The sequence below is a fragment of the Malaclemys terrapin genome, chromosome 18, assembly GCF_027887155.1.
Source record: "Malaclemys terrapin pileata isolate rMalTer1 chromosome 18, rMalTer1.hap1, whole genome shotgun sequence".
In the NCBI taxonomy this organism is placed as follows: Eukaryota; Metazoa; Chordata; order Testudines; family Emydidae; genus Malaclemys; species Malaclemys terrapin.
The window spans coordinates 3,301,721-3,324,188 of NC_071522.1; the positions used below are offsets into that span (position 1 = coordinate 3,301,721).

Below are 22,468 nucleotides of genomic sequence, written 5' to 3' on the forward strand. Positions count from 1 at the left end.
TATGTGCCACTGTATTTCCTAGGCCCCCTCAAAATCAGAAAGGAAGGATGCTATCCTGGCCAGGGGTGTTGGAAAAGCTCCAAGCCCCAGCCGCCTTTGAGGGGTTTCAACTCCCCTTCCCAGGGGCTGGGTCTTATTCTTGAATGAACGACTGTTTTTCCTCTTCAGGGGTATGTGGCTTTAGGGTGCAGGGCTAGAGAAACCAGTGGTTTGTAGGGTCTAATACAGGTTGCAGGCACTCGTCTTCAAATCAGTGACCAGACAGAGGAGAAAATGCCTCTCTCTGAGTTTAGCCCACGAAAGCTTATGCTCAAATAAATGTGTTAGTCTCTCCGGTGCCACAAGTTCTCCTGTTCTTTGTGCGGATACAGACGAACCCGGCAGCTACTCTGAAACTCTCCAGGGTAAGCTACGTGCCCTGCAACCCTGTGCTGGCCCCTAACAGCCGGTCCTAGAGGGAAAGTGTCAGGAAGTATGTTTGGAGCCGGCGCTCAGGACCCAGCAAGACCTCCACCAGCTCGGCTTTCACTTGTATTCTGGTCATACTTCCTTTTACTCCTTCCTTCCTTGCCCTGCCACTGAGACCTGCTCCCCGCCGCCCGGCGTGCCTGGGCACTACCGCCTCTGCCCCGGGCGGCCCCGGCCCGTCCGAGTCTCAACTCCGAGCTCGGGGGACTTGCAGCCTGAGCCGCGCCGGGCCCGCCGGCCGGGGAGACCCAGGGGCGTGTGCGACTAGCCGGGCTCCGCTCTCCGCCACCTGTGCGGGGCAGGGGACGTCCCGCCGCGGGCCGGGCGCTGCAGCGACTCCTAGCTGGGGCATTACGGTAACTGCGGAGGGGTCCCCGCCCGGGCGCCGCTTCCTCCAATCGCGCGCGGCCGCCCCCGCCCCGCCGGCCCCATGTGCAGAAATAGCAGCGGAGCCGCGGCGGAGCCGTAAGTCTGTGTTGCAGCCGCTCGCCCCGGGGGCCGGCCGCGGACAGCACCCCCAGCCCGCCCGAGGGAGGGAGCCGCCCCGGAGCCCGGCCGTGCCCGGAGCGATGTCCCGGCCCGGCGGGGGGACCCCAGCGCGCCCCGCCCGGCTCCTGGCTCCGTGAGCGGGGAGCGATCGCGCAGCGCAGCGCACTGGGTGGTGGCCCCGTGGAGAGGAAGCCCCAGCCGTGGCGCTACCTCTCCAGGGCGCAGCAGATGTTTCCCGGGGGCGTTGCTGAGCCCGGCCACAAGGGGACCATGCCCTCCCGGCGGAGCCAGGGCCGAGCTGCGCCCACCGCCCACTGACGGGCCCCCTCCCTGGGGAAGACCATGGTAAGGGCTCCCAGCCCTGGCCTGGACAGAGCCACCTCCACGTGAGCTCCCCGTGCCCTCATGATGAGCACAGCCTACATCGTGCTGGAGTTGATCATTGCGGTGCTTGCCATTGCCGGCAACGTCCTGGTGTGCTGGGCTGTGGCCATCAACAGCACCCTGAAGAACGCCACCAACTACGTCCTGGTGTCGCTAGCCGTGGCCGACATTGCCGTGGGCTTGCTGGCCATCCCCTTCGCCATCACCATCAGCGTTGGCCTCGAAACGGATTTCCACAGCTGCCTCTTCTTCGCCTGCTTCGTACTGGTGCTAACCCAGAGCTCCATCTTCAGCCTGCTGGCCGTGGCCATCGACAGGTACCTGGCCATCAAGATCCCGCTCAGGTAAGGGGTGAGGACGTGGGCACTTGGCGTTGCATGGCCCAGCGCCAGTGAGTGCCGAGCCCGCTGGTGCGAAGCAAGGGGGGTGTTACAGGTGGAGGAACTGAGCAGTCAAGGACCGACTGCACGCAGGCAGGGGCTGTGCTGGTGAAGACGCTCTTGGAAGACAGGACGCTGGGCTAGATGGACCATTGGTCTAACCCAGCAGGGCTATTCTTCTGTTCTTAAATGCAGGAGGCTTTGTCTGCAGTGGCTGCCAGGGGCCCAGGGCCAGACTTTCAAAAGTGCTCTGTTCCCGTTGTGTTGAAAATCTGCCCACCTGTTTTGGGTGCCTAAGTGGGAGCGGAGCTCTTTGGAAAATCTTCCGTGCCCAAGGCCACAAAGCTGTGGAGAGCTGGGAATAGCTGTCAAATCTACCTCGGTATTTTTATAGCCTCCATCAGTATAGCATCTGAGCACCTCCCAAGTAATGAAAAACAGACCAACACCTTTCTCCGGCTTCTCAGTTTATTTGAGAATAGCTTGATTAGTTTATAGTATTGTTCTTGAACAATTCTCCGCTCCGTTGGTAAGCTCAGCCCTTGCTGCCTATAGAGGTTGGGGCTGACAGTGATCTTATAAGTGAACTTGCTAGTTGCTGATAAGTCCATCTGTCACCTTCCACCTAGCTCAGAATCTCCACCTGCCCTTGAGCCCAAAATAGGCTGATTTTTTGTTTAGCTGTTCAGAAGGGATCGTTCTGCTCTGGGTTGAAGGGAGAGTACGTGTACAAATGCTGATCTCGTATCTCGCTGGACACAGTGTCAGGCATTACGTCTAATCACCTTTTATCTAAGCAAGGAAGTGAGAATGTATAAATCATAAACCCAACAAGATACCAACTCTACAAACAGAAGGCGAAATAGGCAAATCACATTTCCTTAGCCCCAGCCACTGCACTAGACAGTTCACACAATGTTCTGAGATCACCAGGCTCTTATTCCAGAGCAAATGTGCATCTGTTGAAAGTGCAACCTGCCTGGGATGCAGGTGTGCTTAGGGTTTGACTATGTGGGTTCTGGTTTTTAAAAGAAACCCACAAAGTTTGATAACAAAAAGAAAAACCGCACAAATCAATCCTCCTTCCTCTTACCCCCCAATTGACAACTAAGAAACTAATAAAAATTGGATCACAATAGACCTGAATTGGTCTCACGCTAGATCTGGGGACAAGGGAACATACTGGGCAAAGCATAGTAAATACATTCTTTATTGGGGCTAACACAGTGGGTTTGTGGAGCAGCCTCCCAGCATCTGGAAAAGTGCATCCAAAGCCTGGATTTTCAGGTTACAAGTGAAGAGAGTTTGTTTGCCTCACTTTTGTTGAGGGGTCATCTGTCCCTATTGCGCAACCACCACCGAAATTGGTATGACCGGATGATGACTAGGATAGTGGTGGGGGGGGGGGGGGGGTTGGGTCGGGATTGAGAGGCATTAGCGGAGCTGTGTGTTGGGGAGTCCAGGACTGGAATGGCAAATGAGAGCAGGGGTTAGGATTGAAGAGCTGTGGGGGGTTCAGAGTTGGGGCATTAGGGATGCAGCAGGTTTGCAGTGAGGTGCATTGGGAAAGCTCTGTGGCTGCCTTTTGCCTGTACTCTCGTTTCTGGCATCTCATTTTCATGAGCAAAACATGCACTCAGAAATAACTTTAAAAGGAATAACCATACTTGCCTTTTTCTATCACCTTGCCTTAAAGAATCTCAATGCACTTGACAAACATTCATTAATCATCCAACAGGTGATGTACAACTCTAATGGAAAACTGCAGCACATTGTGAGGGTATATGTGTCATCAGCAAATTGAATGGAAATTCCATGGTGTGTATTGTAGCTGGGGACAGATCTGAATCTTTAGTACTTATGGATAGAAGCATTTGAATCCTTGTCAGCATATCTGAAACTGGCTAATCATTTACTTCCAGCCATGGGGGTAATCTGAGGAAGTTGTTTTTTGGCTTCAGATAATGGTTTGGTGTCTGCTCCATTTATTTATTTATTTTCTAAATTGATCTAGAGCACGGGAGCAGCTAAAAGGGAGTTTGATGGCTCTTTTCAGCCGGACGTTTAATCAAACCACCCATTGCGTGTAAGATGCTGTAGCGTGGGTTGTTAATTCTAACTCGCTGTATGTGTATCATGACTCTCTTTTGTGGAGCTTGGCTGAGGAAGCTGAATGGTTTTGAATACAATTGCTGCCCAGGTGAAAGTTTAGCTGAACATAACAGAGCAGGTGTTCTTGGGGGGATTATCGCGAACCTGATCCTGGGAGTGTAGATGGAGGTGGAAAACATTCCTGATGACAAATGACAAGGCAAATATTTCTTCCACCTCTTTGTTTGTTTTTCTTTTCTATTTCCAGCAGGTTTATTGTGCAACTCCAGGTTGGGTCAGGACTGGGTTTCTGCACCTCTTTGGGCTGCGATCCAGGGGCCTTGGTTACAAGGTTTAGGGAAATCTCCTAGGATCGATGTCCTCCCGAGCCAGTGCTAGGCAGTGGCTCTGGGGCTAAGGGAATGAGACCTGGTCCACACAGCTGCCCTAGTTAGACACACATGCTGTTTCTGGAAGGAGAGTTTTGTTGTGGAAACAGAAAGCTGGCTGTTAAATTACAGGGGAAATGAACTTGCAGGGAGCTGTATTTCCAGCCAAACGGCTCGTTCAGGGGTGTGACTGACTCCAGAGATCAATAGTGAGCTGTGAAGTCTTTTATCTCTGGAATGGGTGCCAACCATTCCTGTTTGGTAGTTCCTGTGACAAGTGTGGCTGCGAAGACCCATCTCCCCTAAGTGTGGTCAGAGCTGGGGCAGGCTGGAAGCCAGCTGGTGTATTGCAGGGGGATGGAGAGTACTGCTGCCCCTCTGCGTTGGGAACATACAGAGAAGCCCTTTGCTGGCTCCCCTTCTTCCTCCCATTGGGATTCCATTTCTTGTCCTCGCCTTCAAGGCCCCACTTAGGTGGGGCCCCGGCCTTTGCATGATTGCCCTCAGCAGGGGTGAGTGTCACCCGTCAAACCCGCCCTGTAACATCATGCCGATGCCGTTTGCTGGGGGAATGAACTCTGCATCTTCGCTTTGCATTATCCAGGTATCTTTAATTGGCTCCCGTTAAGCAATGGGGGTGGGAAGCCCAGCATGGGGTGTCTGGAGTGATTGGGTTGGGAATTCGGGAAAGGCCAGAGAGTGGCTGGATTTGGAGATGGGGGCGGGGACCGAGCTGAGTGACTTGTGCCTCTCCTCCTATAAACTAGTTGCAAGAGCAAGTGCTGCTTGGCTCCACAGCCCAGGGGGCAAATGTCTGATGTGGGGAAGTGCTATCTATACAGCTAGAGAGAAAATAGTCACTAGCCCCTCTAACTTAGGGGAGCAGTAGTGCTCCCTATGCCCCAGGTATGGGCCCTTCCCCAGGGCCCAGCTCCCAAGGGCTGCTCCTTCACCCCAATGGCGGGGTATGAGTCAGGTACTCTGAAGCGCAGCATGGTCCCGAAGTTTCCCTATCTTGGGATATTTCTCTCCCTCTCGGAAGCAGCAGGACTCGTGTGCCTTTGTGCTGCTAACTGCATCTAGACATGGAACACAGGAATTGCCCAACGGGATCAGATCCCTGGTCCATCTAGTCCAGTTTCCTGTCTGTCGGTGGCCAGCATCAGCTGCTTCAGGGAAGGGCCAAGAACCCACAGTCGCAGGTGTGGGATAATCTGCCCGTTGCATAGGTGTCACCCTGGTTTCTGACAGAGATTGTCTTAAGCCAGGAAGCACAAGGGTTAATATCCCTTCCAGAATGTGTTCACAAGATTAACCATTTGTCTATAGAAATGTCCAGTCCCTCTTTGAATCTTGTTAAGCCTTTGGCCCCACTGGCTTCCTATAAGAGGTGCTCCCAGCTGAATCACGTTGTGAGAAGTATTTTCTTTTACTGGTTTTGGGTTTCTGACCTTTTAATTGCACTGAACATCTCCGTGTTCTTGTGTTCTGGGCTCAGTCTCCTGTCTCTGTCCAATTTGTTCTTTTACAGACTTTGCCATGTCCTCTTTTACACGTCTCCTTTCTAAGGTAACCATCCCATCTCTCTTCAGAGGAGTTCTTCGGGGCCCTTCGTCATTCTTGTTGCTCTTCTGAGCCCCCTCTACCGTATCCTTTGTAAGATGGGGGTGCTGGTGAACGGGGCTGGGTTCACTACCTGCTGCGGAGTTTGGAGTTTCTCCTTTGTTCATTACCACAGGAAGGGCGGAGGGTGCTCATCTGCTTGGGTGCTTTGCTTAAAACACGCATGGTGGCTTCTGGCAAGCGGGCTGCTGCTTCCCCTTCCTGTGTGCCTGCCTGCTGTCGGTGTGGGAAGGCATCTTGTTCCTTTTTCTGCCCCAGCCCTGCTGGGTAGTGCAGGAAGCACCTTTCCTCGCGAATGTATCGATACCTAGGACATCTGGCGACAGGCAAGCCCAGGCTGTGCAGCACCCATGCGGGTTGTGCTCTACGCAGGGAGCAGGCAAGTGTGTAAAACCCATCAGCAGGAGGGCAGGAGTTTGCTGCAGTTTCTGTGGGGAAGTTTGTGCCAATCCTGTTCTTCCTCAGGGTGGATCCCAGCAGCCCTTCCCAGCCGGAATGTAGGAAGACAAGACTCCGTGTTTGGGGGCAGCTCCGCTCCGAGCAGAACGCAGACCCCTCCTATCGATCTGATCAGGATATCTCAGTACCACGGAGTTGCTGGTCAGCCTGGTTGCTGCCCCTGGACATCACACGGTGCGTCTGCAGGCCCAGAGAGCTGCACGGCGAGGAGAGGAGACACACAGGCTGCAGAGGCAGGGCTGGGCATGAAGCACAGAAAAGTGTCCCCTGTGACTGCTCTGCCATGTCCCTTTTAAATCCCCAGCACAGACTTCGGGACGGTGAGAGAACACAGCAGTCCACTGTGCCATCAGCCACAACCTCCCCCCCAGCAGCCAGCAGGGTGCTGCAGATGTGCCAGGAATTAGCAGCCGCAGCTGTGTCTTCCCTCCCCACCTGTTTTACAATTCAGAGAAAGGCTCAGGGGCTTTGCAAGTGCTAAAGAGCAGATTATTGCTGCTGATCCTGTTAGTGACGTCAACCCAATGGCAGGAACCGCAAATAACCTGCCAGTCCATTGTGGCATCTTCCCTCTTCCCCCGTAATTCTGTTTGTGGGACCACCAGGTTAACCGCGTGAACTGCACACCTAGGCCCGGGGCAGAGAAAGCATTGCCTTCACCCAGCCGCTCAACGCTCTCATGTACGCAGAGACTCGCATATCCGCAGACATACTCCCCGGCACAGTCACACTCACCTGTGCACGCTGTACTCTCTGTCCCACTCGCTCCCACCCGATGGTCCCATGGATCACAGACATGTCTGAAGTGTTTGAGGTGGTCCCTCTGGGATGACTCCCACTATGACCCTGTGGGTTCATCAGAGTCATTGGGCAGCATCTGGTCACTGGCCACTTGCCATGCTTTGCTCAGCTGGCCCCTGCCGAGCAGCTTCGGGATCCAGCCCCTGCTTGGGGTCGAGCCCTGGGACACTGGCTGGGTTTGAGCGGTGCCAGATCTAGTCATGGGAGGGAGGTACCTGATTCCTAGGGCTTCCCCAGTCAGCTGAAATGCAGGGAGATTCCAGCTGCTAAGCTGTGCTCACCCAAGGTGTAACTAGGTTGTGTGGGATGCTGGTCAGGGCTCCGTGCAGGGTGGATTGGTCATGGGGCTGGCATACAGAGGGCTGGGCTGGGAGCTAGGAGGCCCAGATGCCTGCTGTTTTTGTGGGTAGCCAGGACTAGATGAGACCTTTCCTGAGGCTTTTTAATGTGCTGTTTGACTAGATCCTCCCCTAGCTAGGAGAAGGACTTGGATTGTCTATTGCTCTGCCATCCTTCTGACCACACTGCTCCTCGCTTGGCTGTAGTGGGACATGGTGTGTCCGATAGGTGATGCTGTAATGGGGTGTGGACAATGTGTTGGTGCTGCACTGCCCCCTACAGGCTAGAATCAAACCAGCTCAGCTGTGTATCATAATTCCCCTACTGCTAATGGCTGTTCCTTTAACTCAAGCAGCAGGGGTCTGTGCTGTTGTAGCAAGAAGATCTGAGTTCTTTGCCTGCTGCTGCTGTGAGGTTTGGAGTGGTTAACTCACTGCCTTGGGCACCAACTGGGCACCTAGAGTTGGTCTCTGAAGGCATCAGCAGGCCAGGGCGCAGTGAGTAGCACAGTGACAGCCGTGCGGGTCGTACATGGCTCTAGCCCCTTTGTTCTCACCCCTCCCAATCCTGCAGTCTCAGACAAGGTCAGCCACACAGTCCAGCTCCAGGAGTGGGAATCTTCCTACAGTGAGAGCAAGTTAGGGAGTTATTCTCATATTCCTGGGAGCATCCCTGAGGGTTACCCTGCCAGCAAAGCCTGACTAAAGGAATGGAGGTGTGGTAGCTGTATTCATAGAATCATAGCACTGGAAGGGACCTCAAAAGGTCATTTAGTCCAGTCCCCTGCACTCATGGCAGGACTAAGTATTATCTAGAGACTATCCCTGACAGGTGATTGTCTAACCTGCTCTTAAATATCTCCAATGACAGAGATTCCACAACCTCCCTAGGCAATTTATTCCAGTGTTTAACCACCCTGACCGTTAGGAAGTTTTCCCTAATGTCCAACCTAAACCTCCCTTGCTGCAATTTAAGCCCATTGCTTCTTGTCCTATCCTCAGACATGAAAGAGAACAATCTTTCTCCCTCCTCCTTGTTACAATCTTTTACATACTTGAAAACTGTTACGTCCCCTGTCAGTCTTCTCTTTTCCAGACTAAACAAACTCAATTTTTTCAATCTTCCCTCATAGGTCGTGTTCTAGGCCTTTAATAATTTCTGTTGCTCTTCTCTGGACTTTCTCCAATTTGTCCACATCTTTCCTGAAATGTGGCGCCCGGAACTGGACACAATACTCCAGTTGAGGCCTAATCAGCATGGAGTGGAGGGGAAGAATTACTTCTCATGACTTGCTTACAACGCCCCTGCTAATAGATCCCATAAGAACGGCCATACCAGGTCAGACCAAAGGTCCATCTAGCCCAGTATCCTATCTTCTGACAGTGGGCAATGTCAGGTGCTTCAGAGGGAATGAACAGGACAGGTAATCATCAAGTGATCCATCCTCTGTTGCCCATTCCCAGCTTCTGGCAAACGGAGGCTAGTGACACCATCCTTGCCCATCCTGGCTAATAGCCATTGATGGACCTATCCTCCATGAATTTATCTAGTTCTTTTTTGAACCCTGTTATAGTCTTGGCCTTCACAACATCCTCTGGCAAAGAGTTCCACAGGTTGACTCTGCGTTGTGTGTTGATGTTTGCCTTTTTTTTTTGGCAATAGTGTTACACTGTTGACTCTCATTTAGCTTGTGGTCCATGACCTCCAGATCCCTTTCTGCAGTACTCCTTCCTAGGCAGTCATTTCCCATTTTGTATGTGTGCAACTGATTGTTCCTTCTTGAGTACTTTGTATTTGTCCTTATTGAATTTCATCCTCTTTACTTCAGACCATTTCTCCAGTTTGTCCAGATCATTTTGAATTATAATCCTATCCTCCAAAGCACTTGCAATCCCTCCCAGGTTGGTATCGTCCGCAAACTTTATAAGTGTACTCTGTATGCCATTATCTAAGTCATTGATGAAGATATTGAACAGAACCGGACCCAGAACTGATCCCTGCAGGACCCCACTCGTCATACCTTCCAGCGTGACTGTGAACCACTGATAATTACTCTCTTGGAATGGTTTTCCAACCAGTTTTGCACCCACCTTTTAGTAGCTCCATCTAGGCTGCATTTCCCTAGTTTGTTTATGAGAAGATCATGCGAGACAGTATCAAAAGCTTTACTGAAGTCAAGATATACCACACCTACCACTTCCCCCCATCCACAAGGCTTGTTACCCTGTCAAAGAAAGCTATCAGGTTGGTTTGACACAATTTGTTCTTGACAAATCCATGCTGACTGTTACTTATCACCTTATTATCTTTTAGATATTTGCAAATTGATTGCTGAATTATTTGTTCCATTTTCTTTCCGGGTACAGAAGTTAAGCTGACTGATCTGTAATTCCCTGGGTTGTCCTTATTTCCCTTTTTATAGATGGGCACTATATTTGCCCTTTCCCAGTCCTCTGGAATCTCTCTCGTCTTCCATGACTTTTCAAAGATAATCACTAATGGCTCAGATATCTCCTCAGTCAGCTTGAGTATTCTAGGATTCATTTAATCAGGCCCTGGTGACCTGAAGATATCTAACTTGTCTGAGGCCTTGTCTACTCTACAGGGGAAATTCGATCTAAGCTACGCAATTTGAGTTGCGTGACTAGCATAATTCAAATCGATGTCACTTAGATCTACTTACCGCGGGGTCCACACTACGTGATGTCGATGGGAGAGCAATCTGCAGTCAATTTAGTGGATATTCACTGACCGACCTGTCAGTCCATCCTGGCCCAAGCAGACAGACGGAATAGCAGTGGTGAAAAATACATTAGATTTGTCCTAAATTCCTTTGTAAGCTCAGCAGGTATTGGGGGCAAGGGCAAAGTTAAACACATGGGGGCCAGATCTGTGGAGTGCCGATGGGAGCTGGGAGTGCTCAGTGCACAGCTCCGCATGTGATTCTTACCCTGATGCTGCCCCTGCTTGTTCCCACGGTGAACATTAGCTTCCGCTTCAGGCTGTGGCTTCCACCGTCTCTTTGCTTGAAAGGCTGGGTGATCTCATTCCCGTGTCTGTGCCCGCCCCGTTCTTGCACAATGGCGCTAGGAGCACGTGGGAGGGTTTGGGTGTGTTCTCTAGGCTGTCTAAGCCAGGACTGGGTAAGGCTCTTCCATGCAGAGCCTCTGTATCTCTCAGTCCAGCTGTGAGGTTTGGAGCATAATGCATGGTCGTGTTCCAGCTCTGTCTGTGTTACACCGGCTCCTATCTCCTGGTTATAAGGAATTATGGGTAAACAGAGTCTTGGTCTGAGCTGCTACAGGAACTTGAGCCCAAGTGACAGAGCCTGGGGAAATGGATCTTATTAACAATGATACTTAAATGTGCTGATTGTACCTTCCATCCAAGGCTCTCAAAGGCCCTTAATGCATTAGGCCTCACCTCCCCCATGCAAGGCAGGGACATGTGATTGCTCCCCCATGTGTCACAGGGGGATAAAGGCGAAGTGGTTTGCCTGAGATCAAACAGCAGAGCTGGGAATAGATCTGGGATCTCCTCCCTCTGTGCTTTGACCACTAGACAGCACTTCCCCACACTCACTCCCATTTCAGATTCTTTCCCTGTTAAAAGAAAAAAGTGGCTTATTTTCCCACCTCCAAATTGCCACACCTGCTTTAATTAAAATGTTCTACCAGGAAATTCCAGTTGAGCTGTCATCTCGTTTCCATGGGAGTCCTCGGGGCAAGCCAGCGAGAAGCAACGATGCTCAGTCATATGGTTACAGAACAAACAAACAGAGCAAGATGCTAAATACAATTGCACACAGATAACAGGAATCTGAGGGTTGATGGAGCAGTTGCTCTTGCTCTCCTCCACTAAAGGGGCTTTGAAAACTCCACTCTGTTGCTGCAACACTTGAAATAGGAAGGCTTCAGTAGTCACAGGTCGTTTATATCCGAGCAATGGAGCATTTGGTGCTGTGTTCCTGCAAGGCCCTTTCGCCCAGGCCAGCAAAAGGCGACCAAGTTAATTAACATCCTGCAATATCGGCGTTGGACAAAACGGGCAGGGAGATAAGTGCGCTGAGAGGACAGGAGAGCACAGGTTTTCTCCACAGAGTTTAGTGCACCAAGGGCTGTGGCGCTAGACCAGGGCTGAGTTGGACTCTAGGGTCTGTCTTGCAACATTGTGTTCTTGAGGCTCAGCGATGTCCCTTTGACAGGGACAGTCTTGTCTCCACACTGAGATGTTCGTGACTTGCTGTCGGGATTGTCCGAGACTGGAACTGCTCAATCCAAGGTCTCGTCTGCACCGCAGGGATTCAGTGTCACTGCTCCAGTGCAAACTCCTAGCACAGATCTGAAAAGCAGCAATTTCCACCAAGGAGCTCATCTCTGCTCCAAACAGCATTCACTCAACTGGGGCAGTGCCTGGAGCAGGCGTCCGGGCAGGCTCGGTTTCCGCTCAAAAAGGCAAACCCTCCTACTGCAGGCACAGTTATGGTGGTAAAACCGTGTCTGGGTCACTGGCTCAGTGACGCCGATATAACTGCACTGACGCTAGGGCTTGTGCCAGTATAGACGTGTACAAAAAACCCTACTGCTGTACAGTAACTCCTCACTTAACGTCGTCCCAGTTTTCGTTGTTACGCTGCTGATCAATTAGGAAACATGCTCGTTTCAAGTTGCACAATGCTCCCATATAACGTTGTTTGGCAGTCACCTGCTTTGTCCACTGCTTGCAGGAAGAGCAGCCCACTGGAGCTAGCTGGTGGGGGCTTGGAACCAGGGTGGACCGGTAGCCCCCCGCATCAGCTCCCCTAAGTTCCCTGTGCAGCAGCCGCCCAGCAGGCTATCAATTGCCAGGCAGTTCAGCTGTCCCTCCCCCCACTGCCGTGTGCTGCTCCTGCCCTCTGCCTTGGAGCTACTCCTGGGAGCCTCCTGCTTGCTGTGCAGGGGGGGAGAAGAGAGGTGCTAATGTCAGTGTGTCAACCTCCCCCCACTCCTGTACCCCATCCCCACAGAGCAGGGGGGACACGACAGGGCTCAGGACGGAGGGAGCTTGCAGGAAGCAACTGCTGTCTCAACTTGCTGATCTACTTAAAAAGGCAATGTACTTAGAATGGGGTCAGTGTACTTAAAGGGGCAATGTGCGTCTCTCCCTCTCTCATGCACACCGTGTGTGTGTGTGTCTCTGTCTGCCATGCTGTGTCTCATCCCTCCATTCGCCTTGTAGAGTGTGAGGCTACATTAACAACTTTGTGTTAACCCTTGAGACTCAGCCGAGTGCTAGTTCATCATTTAGCAGTAAGGCATCCCCGGGAAATATCCCTCCCTCTTCCACCCTCTGACTTCCACCTCAACCAAGCTTCACAATCATCATTGCTCTGTACAGTATTAAATTGTTTGTTTAAAACTTATTGTGTGTGTGTGTGTGTCTGTATAGGTATATATAATAGTCTTTTGTCTGGCAAAAAAAATTCCCTGGAACCTAACCCCCCTCTTTACATTAATTCTTATGGGGAAATTGGATTCGCTTAACACCGTTTTGCTTGAAGTAGCATTTTTTTCAGGAACAGAACTACAGCGTTCAGTGAGGAGTTACGGTATTGGCAAAGGTTTCTAGTGTAGACTTGGGCTTAGTCAAAGCATGTAAGGGCAGGAGCCAGGGACGACCCAGAGGCCAGAGCGGGAGCTGCAGGGGGTTGAGGGGGAGGCTCTTACAGTGGTGAGTGGTGATTAATGAGCCTGGAATGCTCCAGCAGGGCCAGGGAGAACTCGGGGGTGGAACAGTAGGGTTACCATATTTAAAAATTAAAAAAAGAGGACACTCCACAGGGCCCTGGCCCCGCCCCAACTCCACCACTTCCCTGCCCAGCCCCGCCCCAACTCCGCCCCTTCCCCTGAGCGCCCCGCATTTCCCCTTCCTCCCTCCCAGCCACGCGAAACAGCTGCTCGAGCGCTACCGGCTTCATGGTTTGCTGGGCAGCCCCCAGACCTCCAGACCCTGCGCCCCCAGCCGGGCGCTTCCCCTCCCGGGCTCCTGCTGCGCTGGGGAAGCGCCTGGCCGGGGGTGCAGGGTCTGGAGGTCTGTGGGCTGCCGGCAAACCGTGAAGCTGGTAGCGCTAGGGCAGCTCGGCTCTTCAGCTACACAGAGCTGAGGTGTCTGGGGGAAGCAGCAGCAGCCACCACCGCCGCGGGGGAATCCGCCTGCAGCTTGCAGCCTGCCGGAGCCGCTCTAAGATAAGCAGGGGACTAGTATTTTCCCAGACATGTTCGGCTTTTTGGCAATTCCCCCCCCAGACAGGGATTTGAGGACCAAAAAGCCGGACACGTCCGGGAAAATCTGGACGTATGGTAACCCTAGGAACAGTTAACCCTGTAACTTAAAAACTGGGCTCCGTGTTCGAAAAACGAAGCAAGTGTTTAAACAAACGCTCTCTGACGCCCTGCACCAGCACAGCCTCCCCAGCTCTGCTGCAGCCTCTTACCCCAAGGAGTTTCCAGTTTCAGAAATACAATAGCCAGCCCCTGCCTGCTGCTTTACAAACATTGATTTTTTTTTCCTTATCACATCCACCTTACAGAAGGGGAAACTGAGGCATAGAGGCCAAGTGACTTGCTCTTGGTCATACAGCGAGGTGGTGGTTGAGCACTGTTCTCAATGCACTAGCCCAGAGTGCCTGTAGGTAGTTTGGTGTGAAGGGTGTGACAGGGTGGATTAGTGCAACGCTGGGAGAGAGACCTGGGGCCGCTGGCTTAGTCACCTCCCATCTCCCTGCTCCTAAGCGTTCAGAGGGTTCTGTTTGTACAGCCCCTGTTGCACAACTGGGGCTCCTGGGTGCTACTGCAGTAGAAATAATCAATGATCATGAAGTGTGATGTGCCAAAGCACAGTAGCCAGCGGGCAAAGAGCCTCCTTCTGTTTGGCAACACGACTCGTGGTGTTGGACAGACAAAACAATCAGACCTGGCTCTGCCTTTGCTAACCTCAGTGTTACATACTCAGCAGATTCACTCCAAGGGCATGGACAGGCGCCTTTGACAGGACCTAGCGGTCTGGTCTGGGATAGATGTTCCTATGTGGCGTCACCAGTGGGCCCAAGCTGGTCTGTGAAAGCAAATGCACTTTGCCCCTGGGATGTGACAAAGTGAAACCGGGGCCATTTAGCTGGGAAACGGCTAGTGAAATAAACCGCTTTTGCCATCTGTCCTGCTCCTGATGGTGCAGGAGCCGCATGCAGGTGAGATGCTGGTTCCCTTATGCCACAGAGAAAAGGCTCTTCACCAAACCCGGCAGTGTAGCAAAGATGGCAGGAGTGGGAGAGGTGCCTGTACTGGTTCGAGGCCGGAGCAGAGATGCTGCGTAACAGCAGGATGACCCCAGTGGCTGGGGATGGTGTTGACATGTCCAGCAATGAGTCCATATCATTGAACAGTGGCAGAGCTGATTATCTACTAATTGATTATTAAACCTCCCTACCTGTGTAAAAGGAACCAATCTATTGCCAGGTTGTTTAACCACAATATATCACTCTTAAATAACCAGCTGGTATTTACATTACAGTAACTCTTGTTACTTCTAGGCAGAGACATCAAGTAGTTTCAATATTTGCTGTGGGTTAATTGAGCAGCTTTAGGTGAATAAATTTACTTTAATACTTCCCTGTGTAACAATAGCAAACCTCAAAAAGAGAAGGGGTTTGATCGGAGCCTGTTAAAGGAGTTTTCAGAGCTTGGGACACCCCTGGCCCCTTCCTGCTTCTAGTTCTCAGAAGAAACCTCAATCCAAAATCAGTTTTCCTAGTTATTTCCCCCTCTCCGTTGTGCCCGGGTACTGGTTGGTTATTGTGGGGTTGTGCGCATATTGGGTCGTTAGTGTAGAGTAGTTCCTGGGCAACGGGCTGCTGACAACTGTTTTGAAAGAAATAGAGCACGTGTATCCTGATCTCAGGCTTGTCCTTACCTTTAAGCATGTGCTTATCTTCATTGAAGTCACTTAACCACGTCCTCAAGTGCTTTGGCCCAGACCTTCAAAGGGCTTTGATTTCAGTGGGAGTTAGGTGCCTGTGAGGCTCTGGGCCTTTGTCCAATGAGGACCTTAGCAATTTTTTGGGGGGGGAAATACGGATCTAAAGGGCCAAGGCTTCCTTGAAAATATGGGGGGCGAGGGAGGGAGAGTAAGTCCAGGTTAGGACTGCAGCTGACCTTGCTGAGGGCCATTGAAATATCTGTCGAGTCTGTTAGTTAAGACTGAACCTAGGTGATCGGTGAAAAACGGTTTTCACTGAACATTTCCTGACTTCGCTTTGGCCCCATTCCCCCCCTAAGGCTGCGCAGCAGGCTATCCAGGGCCATGCAGGCGCGCAGCCACAGGGGCCTGGGCTAGAGAGGAGCGAGGCAGGGGGCGTGCAGGGCCGCAGCGGGGAGAGGCGCCTCTCCCGGCCCCAGAGCTGCCATGGTGTAAGAGGGCTGGGGAGAATCCTCTCACCCCGGGGCAGCCTGAAGCCTTCATCCCTGGCCGCACCCCGAGTCAGAGCCCTCACCCCCCCACGCACCCCAACCCTCTGCCCCAGCCCTGAGCCCCCTCCCACACTCCCAGCCCCTCGGCCCCACCCCACCACACAGCACCTCCATATTGGTGCACGTAACAACATTCATTCCGCACATGGATGTAAGAAAGTAGAGGGAACATTGTAATCCCTGTTTGGGTTTGCTTCTCGACAGCATCTGAGTGACGCAACTTCCTCGCACAAATGCTCCTGGACGGCACGTGTTCGTTTGTGCTGCTCCTGCAATGGGGGAACAGAACCAGGATTTTTCAGCCCAAACACAACAAGGCAACGCAGCCCGATCACAGTGTTATTGGCAGTCAGTCCATAGAGAGGCAGGAGGTGGTGGGATGAGTCTGAGGCATTACAATGTGCTCCTGCAACACCCACCAGCAGAATGAAGAGTTCGCTCCAGGGGGCAGAGGGTTCACCGCCAGCCGCTGCCTCTGCTGTCACCGCCACCAGCTCTCTCCTGAGCCTACGCGGCCTGCAGCTGTTGGCATTGTTCTGTTCTGCCTCATGCAGTCAGTACATTTTTCATTCTCTTCCATGCACGGGCAAGAGGGCTCTGGTTAAATCTGGTTTTGTCTCTGCTGGTTAAGAATGAGCAGCACTCAAACAAGCCATGGTTGCAACTGCTCAGAAAGCTAGGTGGCTGCTTAATTCACTTTACAAATCTTTGGCAGGAGCCTTATCTCCATGGAAATGTCCGGGGACAGCAGCCAATGGAAGAAGACTCAGCTGGGGTGTTTTCAGGGAGTGACAGCACTTAACGTCACATGCCCAGAAGCAGCGTGTCCGTCAGTGGCCTCATGACTCACTGGGTCTCAAGACCCTTTGGTTGATGGGCCATGTCTGCTTTTCATTACGCAGCCTAATTTGTTTGGAGAGAGACAAGCAGGCCTTGGGGAGTGCTGTGCTACACACCACCCCTGACTCCCATGTTCTCCACCTGTACAAGCCCCATTCCCCTCTGTTATTACAGTAACCTCACAACACCCATGGGAGCTGGGTCAGAGGAGCAAACTGAGGCTAAGTGACTTGCTCAGGGTCACACCGTTGAGTAAGCAGCAGAACCAAGGAGCCTGCTGCCCAGTGTCCCGCCTACGGTACGCTCTCCCCGCGGAAGGGTGTTGAGACCCCCCCCACCCCTAGAGCTGTTCCAGGTTGGAGACCAGGCAGTTACACCGTAACTCAATCTCTTTTAATCAACCGTTAGTGATGGTGGGATTTTCCAGGCTGCTGATCCCAACGAACACTGAAAGTGCCCAGCTCTCAGAACCACAGCTGGGGTCTCCCAGCGGGGCCCCAGCACGCCGAGTTAGGGGATACTTTTGGAAATGTTGGACATAAACTCGCTGGCCCTGTGTTTATACCACGTATGAAACAGGCAGTAATTCCCTAGCCATCTGGGGCACTGGGAAGTTAGGGGGAGAATGGAGCCCAGCTAGCTTCATGCAGCAGAAGACATGGGTATAACACACGGCTTGTAGTACGCATCCCTTCTCTTCAATCTCTAGCCTAGTGTAGCACGTTAAAGCCCAGACACACCTGGGTGATGCTGCTGTTTCCTGTGGTCTGTATTTGACCTGTACGTGCTGGACAAATCTGGCTGAACTGGGACTATGTGTGTGTCTGTCTTCCAAGAGGACACCGAGCTTGCTCCAGTGCAGTTCACACGCAGCATATACAGCTGCAGTTCTGTGGGAACCTGGCCCCCTCCCTCCCCAGCCAGCAGAAAATGAGAACGTTTCTCTGCCGAAAGGCAGGGAGAGGAGTCCAGAGTAAACAAGAGCAAAGCGAACAGAGAGAGGCATGTCAAGCCGGGGGGGGGGAGAGACCTACATTATGAATGCAGCCTAATTGGCTGTACACAGGACTCTTCCTGGCCTCTCAGACTCCTTCTTGCCTCAGGCTTCCCTCTCTCCCCCAAGACCTCCAGAAAGCAGGCTTGCCGTAGCGCTGAGCTGAGCTTGGGGTCTGTTCTAATTGTACCCAGAGCAGTTGGCCTTGCGCTGGTTTGCTGTCTGGGTTTTCATGGGATCTGGTTGTCAAGTTTTCTTTCTTTTCAAGTTCCCAAGCTAGTTTGGGACAGATGCAGTTCCCTTGTGGGGCAGTGGAAACGAGGCTGTGTAAAGTGCTTTCCTCCCTTGTGCTCCGGGAGGAACCGGGACTCCGGTGTGGGATTAATGGGGTTCCAGAGCACAGTGATAGGACTGGGCCTGGCTAGCAAGACAGGATTCCCTACCTAGTTTGAGAATCCTGCTTCAGGGCCCCTGGGGCTTCAGCTTGGGCCAGGGCTCTGAGCAGCTCCATAGCCAGCCGAGCTTTGTGAATGCTGATTGGTAAAACATAGGCACCTAGGGGGTTAGACGGCAACTGAGCAGGTGGACGTAGAGGCCTAAATACCTTTGTAGAGCTGGGCCCTAGCAGGCTAAGTGTATGTCTAGAGGTGTGAGTACAGCCCATGCAGGTAGACCTGAGCTAGTGTGAATACCATAGCAGTGAAGCCACGGCAGTATAGGCTGCAGCATAGTTTATAGAAACCTTCCTGGACCCTGGGTACTTACTTGAGTGGCTAACCCGCACTCAAGTCCAGGCTGTCATGGCTTTGCTGTTCCTGGGAACTGCTAGCTAGAGAAAAGCTAGTGTGGATGTGTCTACACAAGCTGCAGTCACGCCTCCGACTGCAGTGTAGACATACCCCCCATCTCATTGAAAGTCAGTGACCCCACTGATGGCCTGGAACACTTTAGAGCCTAAGTCACTTTTGAAAAGGGGACTGAGCTGTCAAAATCACTTAGGCCTTGCAACAGCTTTTAAAAACTTGGGCCTTGGACTATATTCTACAGCCAGGCCTCTCTCCGGTGCTTGTCCTTTGCATGTATTTATAGATGTACGGCCATGGTCCCTGTGAGGCTGGGAGCTGACATTACCCTGTTCTGACAGCTGGGGAAGCTGAGGCAATTACACAAATCCACGTTTGTAAAACCTGCCACTCAAGCCATCAACAGGCACTTCCAATTCCTGGTGCTGTGCAGCCCTTCGGGGTGGTCTGGTTATCCAGCCGCAGCAATGCTGTGTGGGTTGGAGCTTGGCGCACACAATCCAATGAGCCCATTGTTTGGGGTTGGCCGTTTCCATAGTTTCCACACATTTCTACTCCCCCTGTTAATTTGGCAGCTGAGCACTAGGGCGGGATGTCACATGACTGGAATGCTGTTCCATCAGACGAATCCTGTATAATGGAGTTAAAAGCTGAGGGTGCCACTGCAGCTGCCGATTGTCTTGGGTCCATTCCATCCCCCGGGACACCCCAGAGCATTCGAGGGACAGGTTGAGGTGGGGCCGAGGTGATGAGACACAAGGTAACACAGTTAATCCCTGAGGCCCCAGTCAGGGGCTGCCACTGAGACCTCACAGGAACGTGATCAGATGTTGGAGGTGAGAATTAAATCGGCTCTTGTCACCCCTGCTCTATGTATCAACCAGCGATTTGATTTTGGTACCTGGCAATTTTGATCATGAGGGCCAGACCAGACTGAAAAGACGCTGTTAGTTACAGCAGGATCGTTTCATTAGCTTAACAAGTGGCACCATTAATCTCTACAAGCTCAATGTAATCAAGTCCTGGTTATGTCTGTACAGGCCACAAAGCAATGAAGGTGAGAAAGATGAAGATGGGCACCTAGTAGAAATTTTCAGTGCTGGGTGGGGCTGGACAGCTCACGCTGCTGCTCTTGTTTAAGCTAGCTTGGGTATGTTGACATGTGGTGCAGTCACACACCTCTGACTGCAGCAGAAACGTACCCTTAGGCCTGTAACCTGCAGGAATTTATATAGTAACTGTGTACTTACAAAGCACCAGCACACAAACTGGATCAGACTGTGGAGCTGTCCTGTCTCCAATAGCGGGCTTCACCTGAAGGCAATAATCCACTCCTCCTCAGAGTGTACCATGTAAGGTGGGGGGATGGATGTGGTCGCGTGGGGGGTGAAGAGGCCTTGCATACAGTCTGATCTTCATTTCCCTAAGCCCTACCCTTTTCTCAGGCGCAGAGGGACTGGTGTGCTTAGGATTGAGCTAACTAGTTGCTCAGTGGGAATGGAGTCTGACTGGGGCTGCCCAGTGGGACTGCTGAAGTCATCTTGGCCCACTTTCTAGCGTTCGTTCGCAGCCACACTAACTCTCCTGATTTTCAGGACTCAGTTGATCTTGGAAAAGGAGAGGCCAGGGGACGTGTGAAACTGTCACCATATGTCTGGGAACACTGGAAGCCCTTAGCTGGGACTATCCCATGTGTTACCCCAAAGAGGTGGGATTATCCCCTAGTAATGTAGGCCAAGAATATAGGCCTAGAAATGGTGGGTACCCACCTAGCGACATCTGAAAGGGGTTGATTTTTCAGAGGGTGGGTGCTCAGCACTTGACAATCCGGCCCCTGCAAAGGTACCCCAAACCACTAGACATTTTCAAAACCATTTCGTCTTTGATCTACATAGGGGATCAGTTGTGGGGTTTTGCTGGGCAGGAGCCGTGGGGCTGCTGCAGCCTTGTCTGGGGTTACCTTGCAATTGAAGCTTTCAGAGCTGTGACCGCTCATTTCTGTCATGGATTGATTTGTTTTTTGTTCTTGGTGTGTAGATACAAGAGCCTGGTGACCGGGAAACGGGCAAGATGGCTCATCGCCGTGCTCTGGCTCCTCTCCTTTGGGATTGGACTGACCCCACTGATGGGCTGGAACAGAGCCCCCGATGGGCAGGAAAACAGTCGCTGCCAGAATTCTACCAATAGCTCGGCCAACCAGCAGGGCTGCTTAATAAAATGTCTCTTTGAGAATGTGGTCACCATGAGCTATATGGTCTATTTCAACTTCTTCGGCTGTGTGCTCCTCCCACTCTTCATCATGTTGGGCATCTACATCAAGATCTTCACGGTGGCCTGCAAGCAGCTGCGGAAGATGGAGTTGACGGGTAACTCCAGGACTACCCTCCAGAAGGAGGTCAATGCGGCCAAGTCTCTGGCCATCATCGTGGGGCTCTTTGCCTTCTGCTGGCTGCCCCTGCACATCCTGAACTGCATCACCTACTTCCACCAGGACTTTGCCCACAACAAGCCCGATTGGGTGATGTACATGGCTATCATCCTGTCCCATGCCAACTCGGTCATCAACCCCATTATCTATGCCTACAAGATCAGGGACTTCCGCTGCACCTTCCGCAAGATCCTCACCAAGTACATCCTCTGCAGGATGGAGGATGTCCCCAAGGGCTCCAATGGCAACATCCGGCACCTGACTGTCAGCAATCTCAACTCTGCTCCTGTATTTATCTGACCATGCCTGTCATCCTGCAACCTGACCCTGACCAACCCTACCCTCCCCACTCCTTGTGCCTATGTGGAGGGTGGACCAGGATCCCGATGAGTCCCACTAAATAATGTACAGCTCTATTTTTTTTAATTTTTTTTATTTTAACATAGTGCCTCGTAGGGGAAAACATGGCTGGGGAGGCAATGTCCTGCCTACCCTCTCTCCTGACCTTCGAGTTATGGGGGGCTGGTGATTGCATTTCTTCCTAGGTCAAAGGTTGGAAGCCCTACGTCCTGGGGTAGGTTTCCCCAGCCATGCTGCTCACATCAGTTCCTGGCCTTTGGGATTTTATTTATTTATTTTTGGCTCACTCAGAAGGATTTTTTGTTGTTGGTTCATTTTCTATGTACTTGATGCCACTTTGGTAAAGACCCTATTTTTTCCATCAATTGTTTGATGCAGCTAGTATTCTCCCATGGGAAATAATCTTATGTAGCCCAGTTGCTAGTGTAAAACTGAAGCCATGACCCAGAGTCAGAGGAGATGGGCTGGTGTTAATGAGGAAACAAGGCAGTTAAATGGAGATCCGGCCACGTTCGTAAAAGGATGCCCTGCTCGAAGACTGATAGTTGAGAGGAGATCTTGTGCTCACCCCCTTTCATAGGGCTGACTATGCTCCATGGAGCCTGGTAGCCCATCTCTAGCAGTGAACACCTGCTGCTCTACCAAAAAGCCAAACCCTGCTGGTATTCACAGTGAGGTTGCTTCAGTGGCCACTGATGTCAATGAAAAGATTCCACTGATTCATGGGCTTTGGGGCAGATCCCTAGAGGCTGGTCCTGTTACCCCTGAAGTCAAGGGCAAAGCTCATGCTGCCTTCAAGAGGGCAGGATCCAAGTGTGTGCTGCTCTGTGCCCTCAGGAGCTGCAGCTCCTATTGGCCTTGCACCTACCTGCTGTTCTGATGACTGTCAGCCCCAGGGCCATGCTGCATTCCCAGTGCACGGTGGGGTGAGCTCAGGATGGTGAGAAGTCTTTCTCCTAGCTTTGGGGGGGTTATGTCTGGTTATCTGGAGGGGATTTAATTGGCCTGTGACGTTAGAATGCTGTCTTGCAAGCAACGGCCCCATGGCACAGCCCAGCCCTTTGGAACAGGTGTTAACGAGAGAGCAAGGTTTGGTTCTTGGGGGGGGGGGGGGGG

General features: G+C 52.1%; 2 protein-coding genes across 3 annotated transcripts in view; one reads left to right on the forward strand and one right to left on the reverse strand.

Annotated features, from left to right (window-relative positions):
* Nucleotides 1-937: 937 nt before the first annotated feature.
* Nucleotides 938-22,464, forward strand: ADORA2B (adenosine A2b receptor). The gene is made up of 2 exons (XM_054008775.1): nt 938-1,685; nt 20,602-22,464. Exons 1-2 carry the CDS (start codon nt 1,363-1,365, stop codon nt 21,290-21,292), a joined length of 1,014 nt encoding a protein of 337 aa, XP_053864750.1. The 5' UTR covers nt 938-1,362; the 3' UTR covers nt 21,293-22,464.
* The window catches only part of ZSWIM7 (zinc finger SWIM-type containing 7), a 30,210-nt gene continuing 23,797 nt past the window's right edge, over nt 16,056-22,468 (reverse strand). Inside the window, exon 9 of one of the 2 annotated variants that reach the window (XR_008442750.1) lies at nt 16,056-16,196. The gene's annotated coding sequence lies outside the window, so the exon portion shown is untranslated. The remainder of the gene's footprint in view (nt 16,197-22,468) is intronic. The other variant, XM_054008781.1, reaches the window with a different exon arrangement.

Excerpts from the sequence above, each read along its gene's own strand:
- ADORA2B (XM_054008775.1), top strand. The coding sequence starts at position 1,363 with ATGATGAGCACAGCCTACATCGTGCTGGAGTTGATCATTGCGGTGCTT. Across the intron at positions 1,686-20,601 it reads GCCATCAAGATCCCGCTCAG|ATACAAGAGCCTGGTGACCG; the intron begins GTAAGGGGTGAG and ends CTTGGTGTGTAG.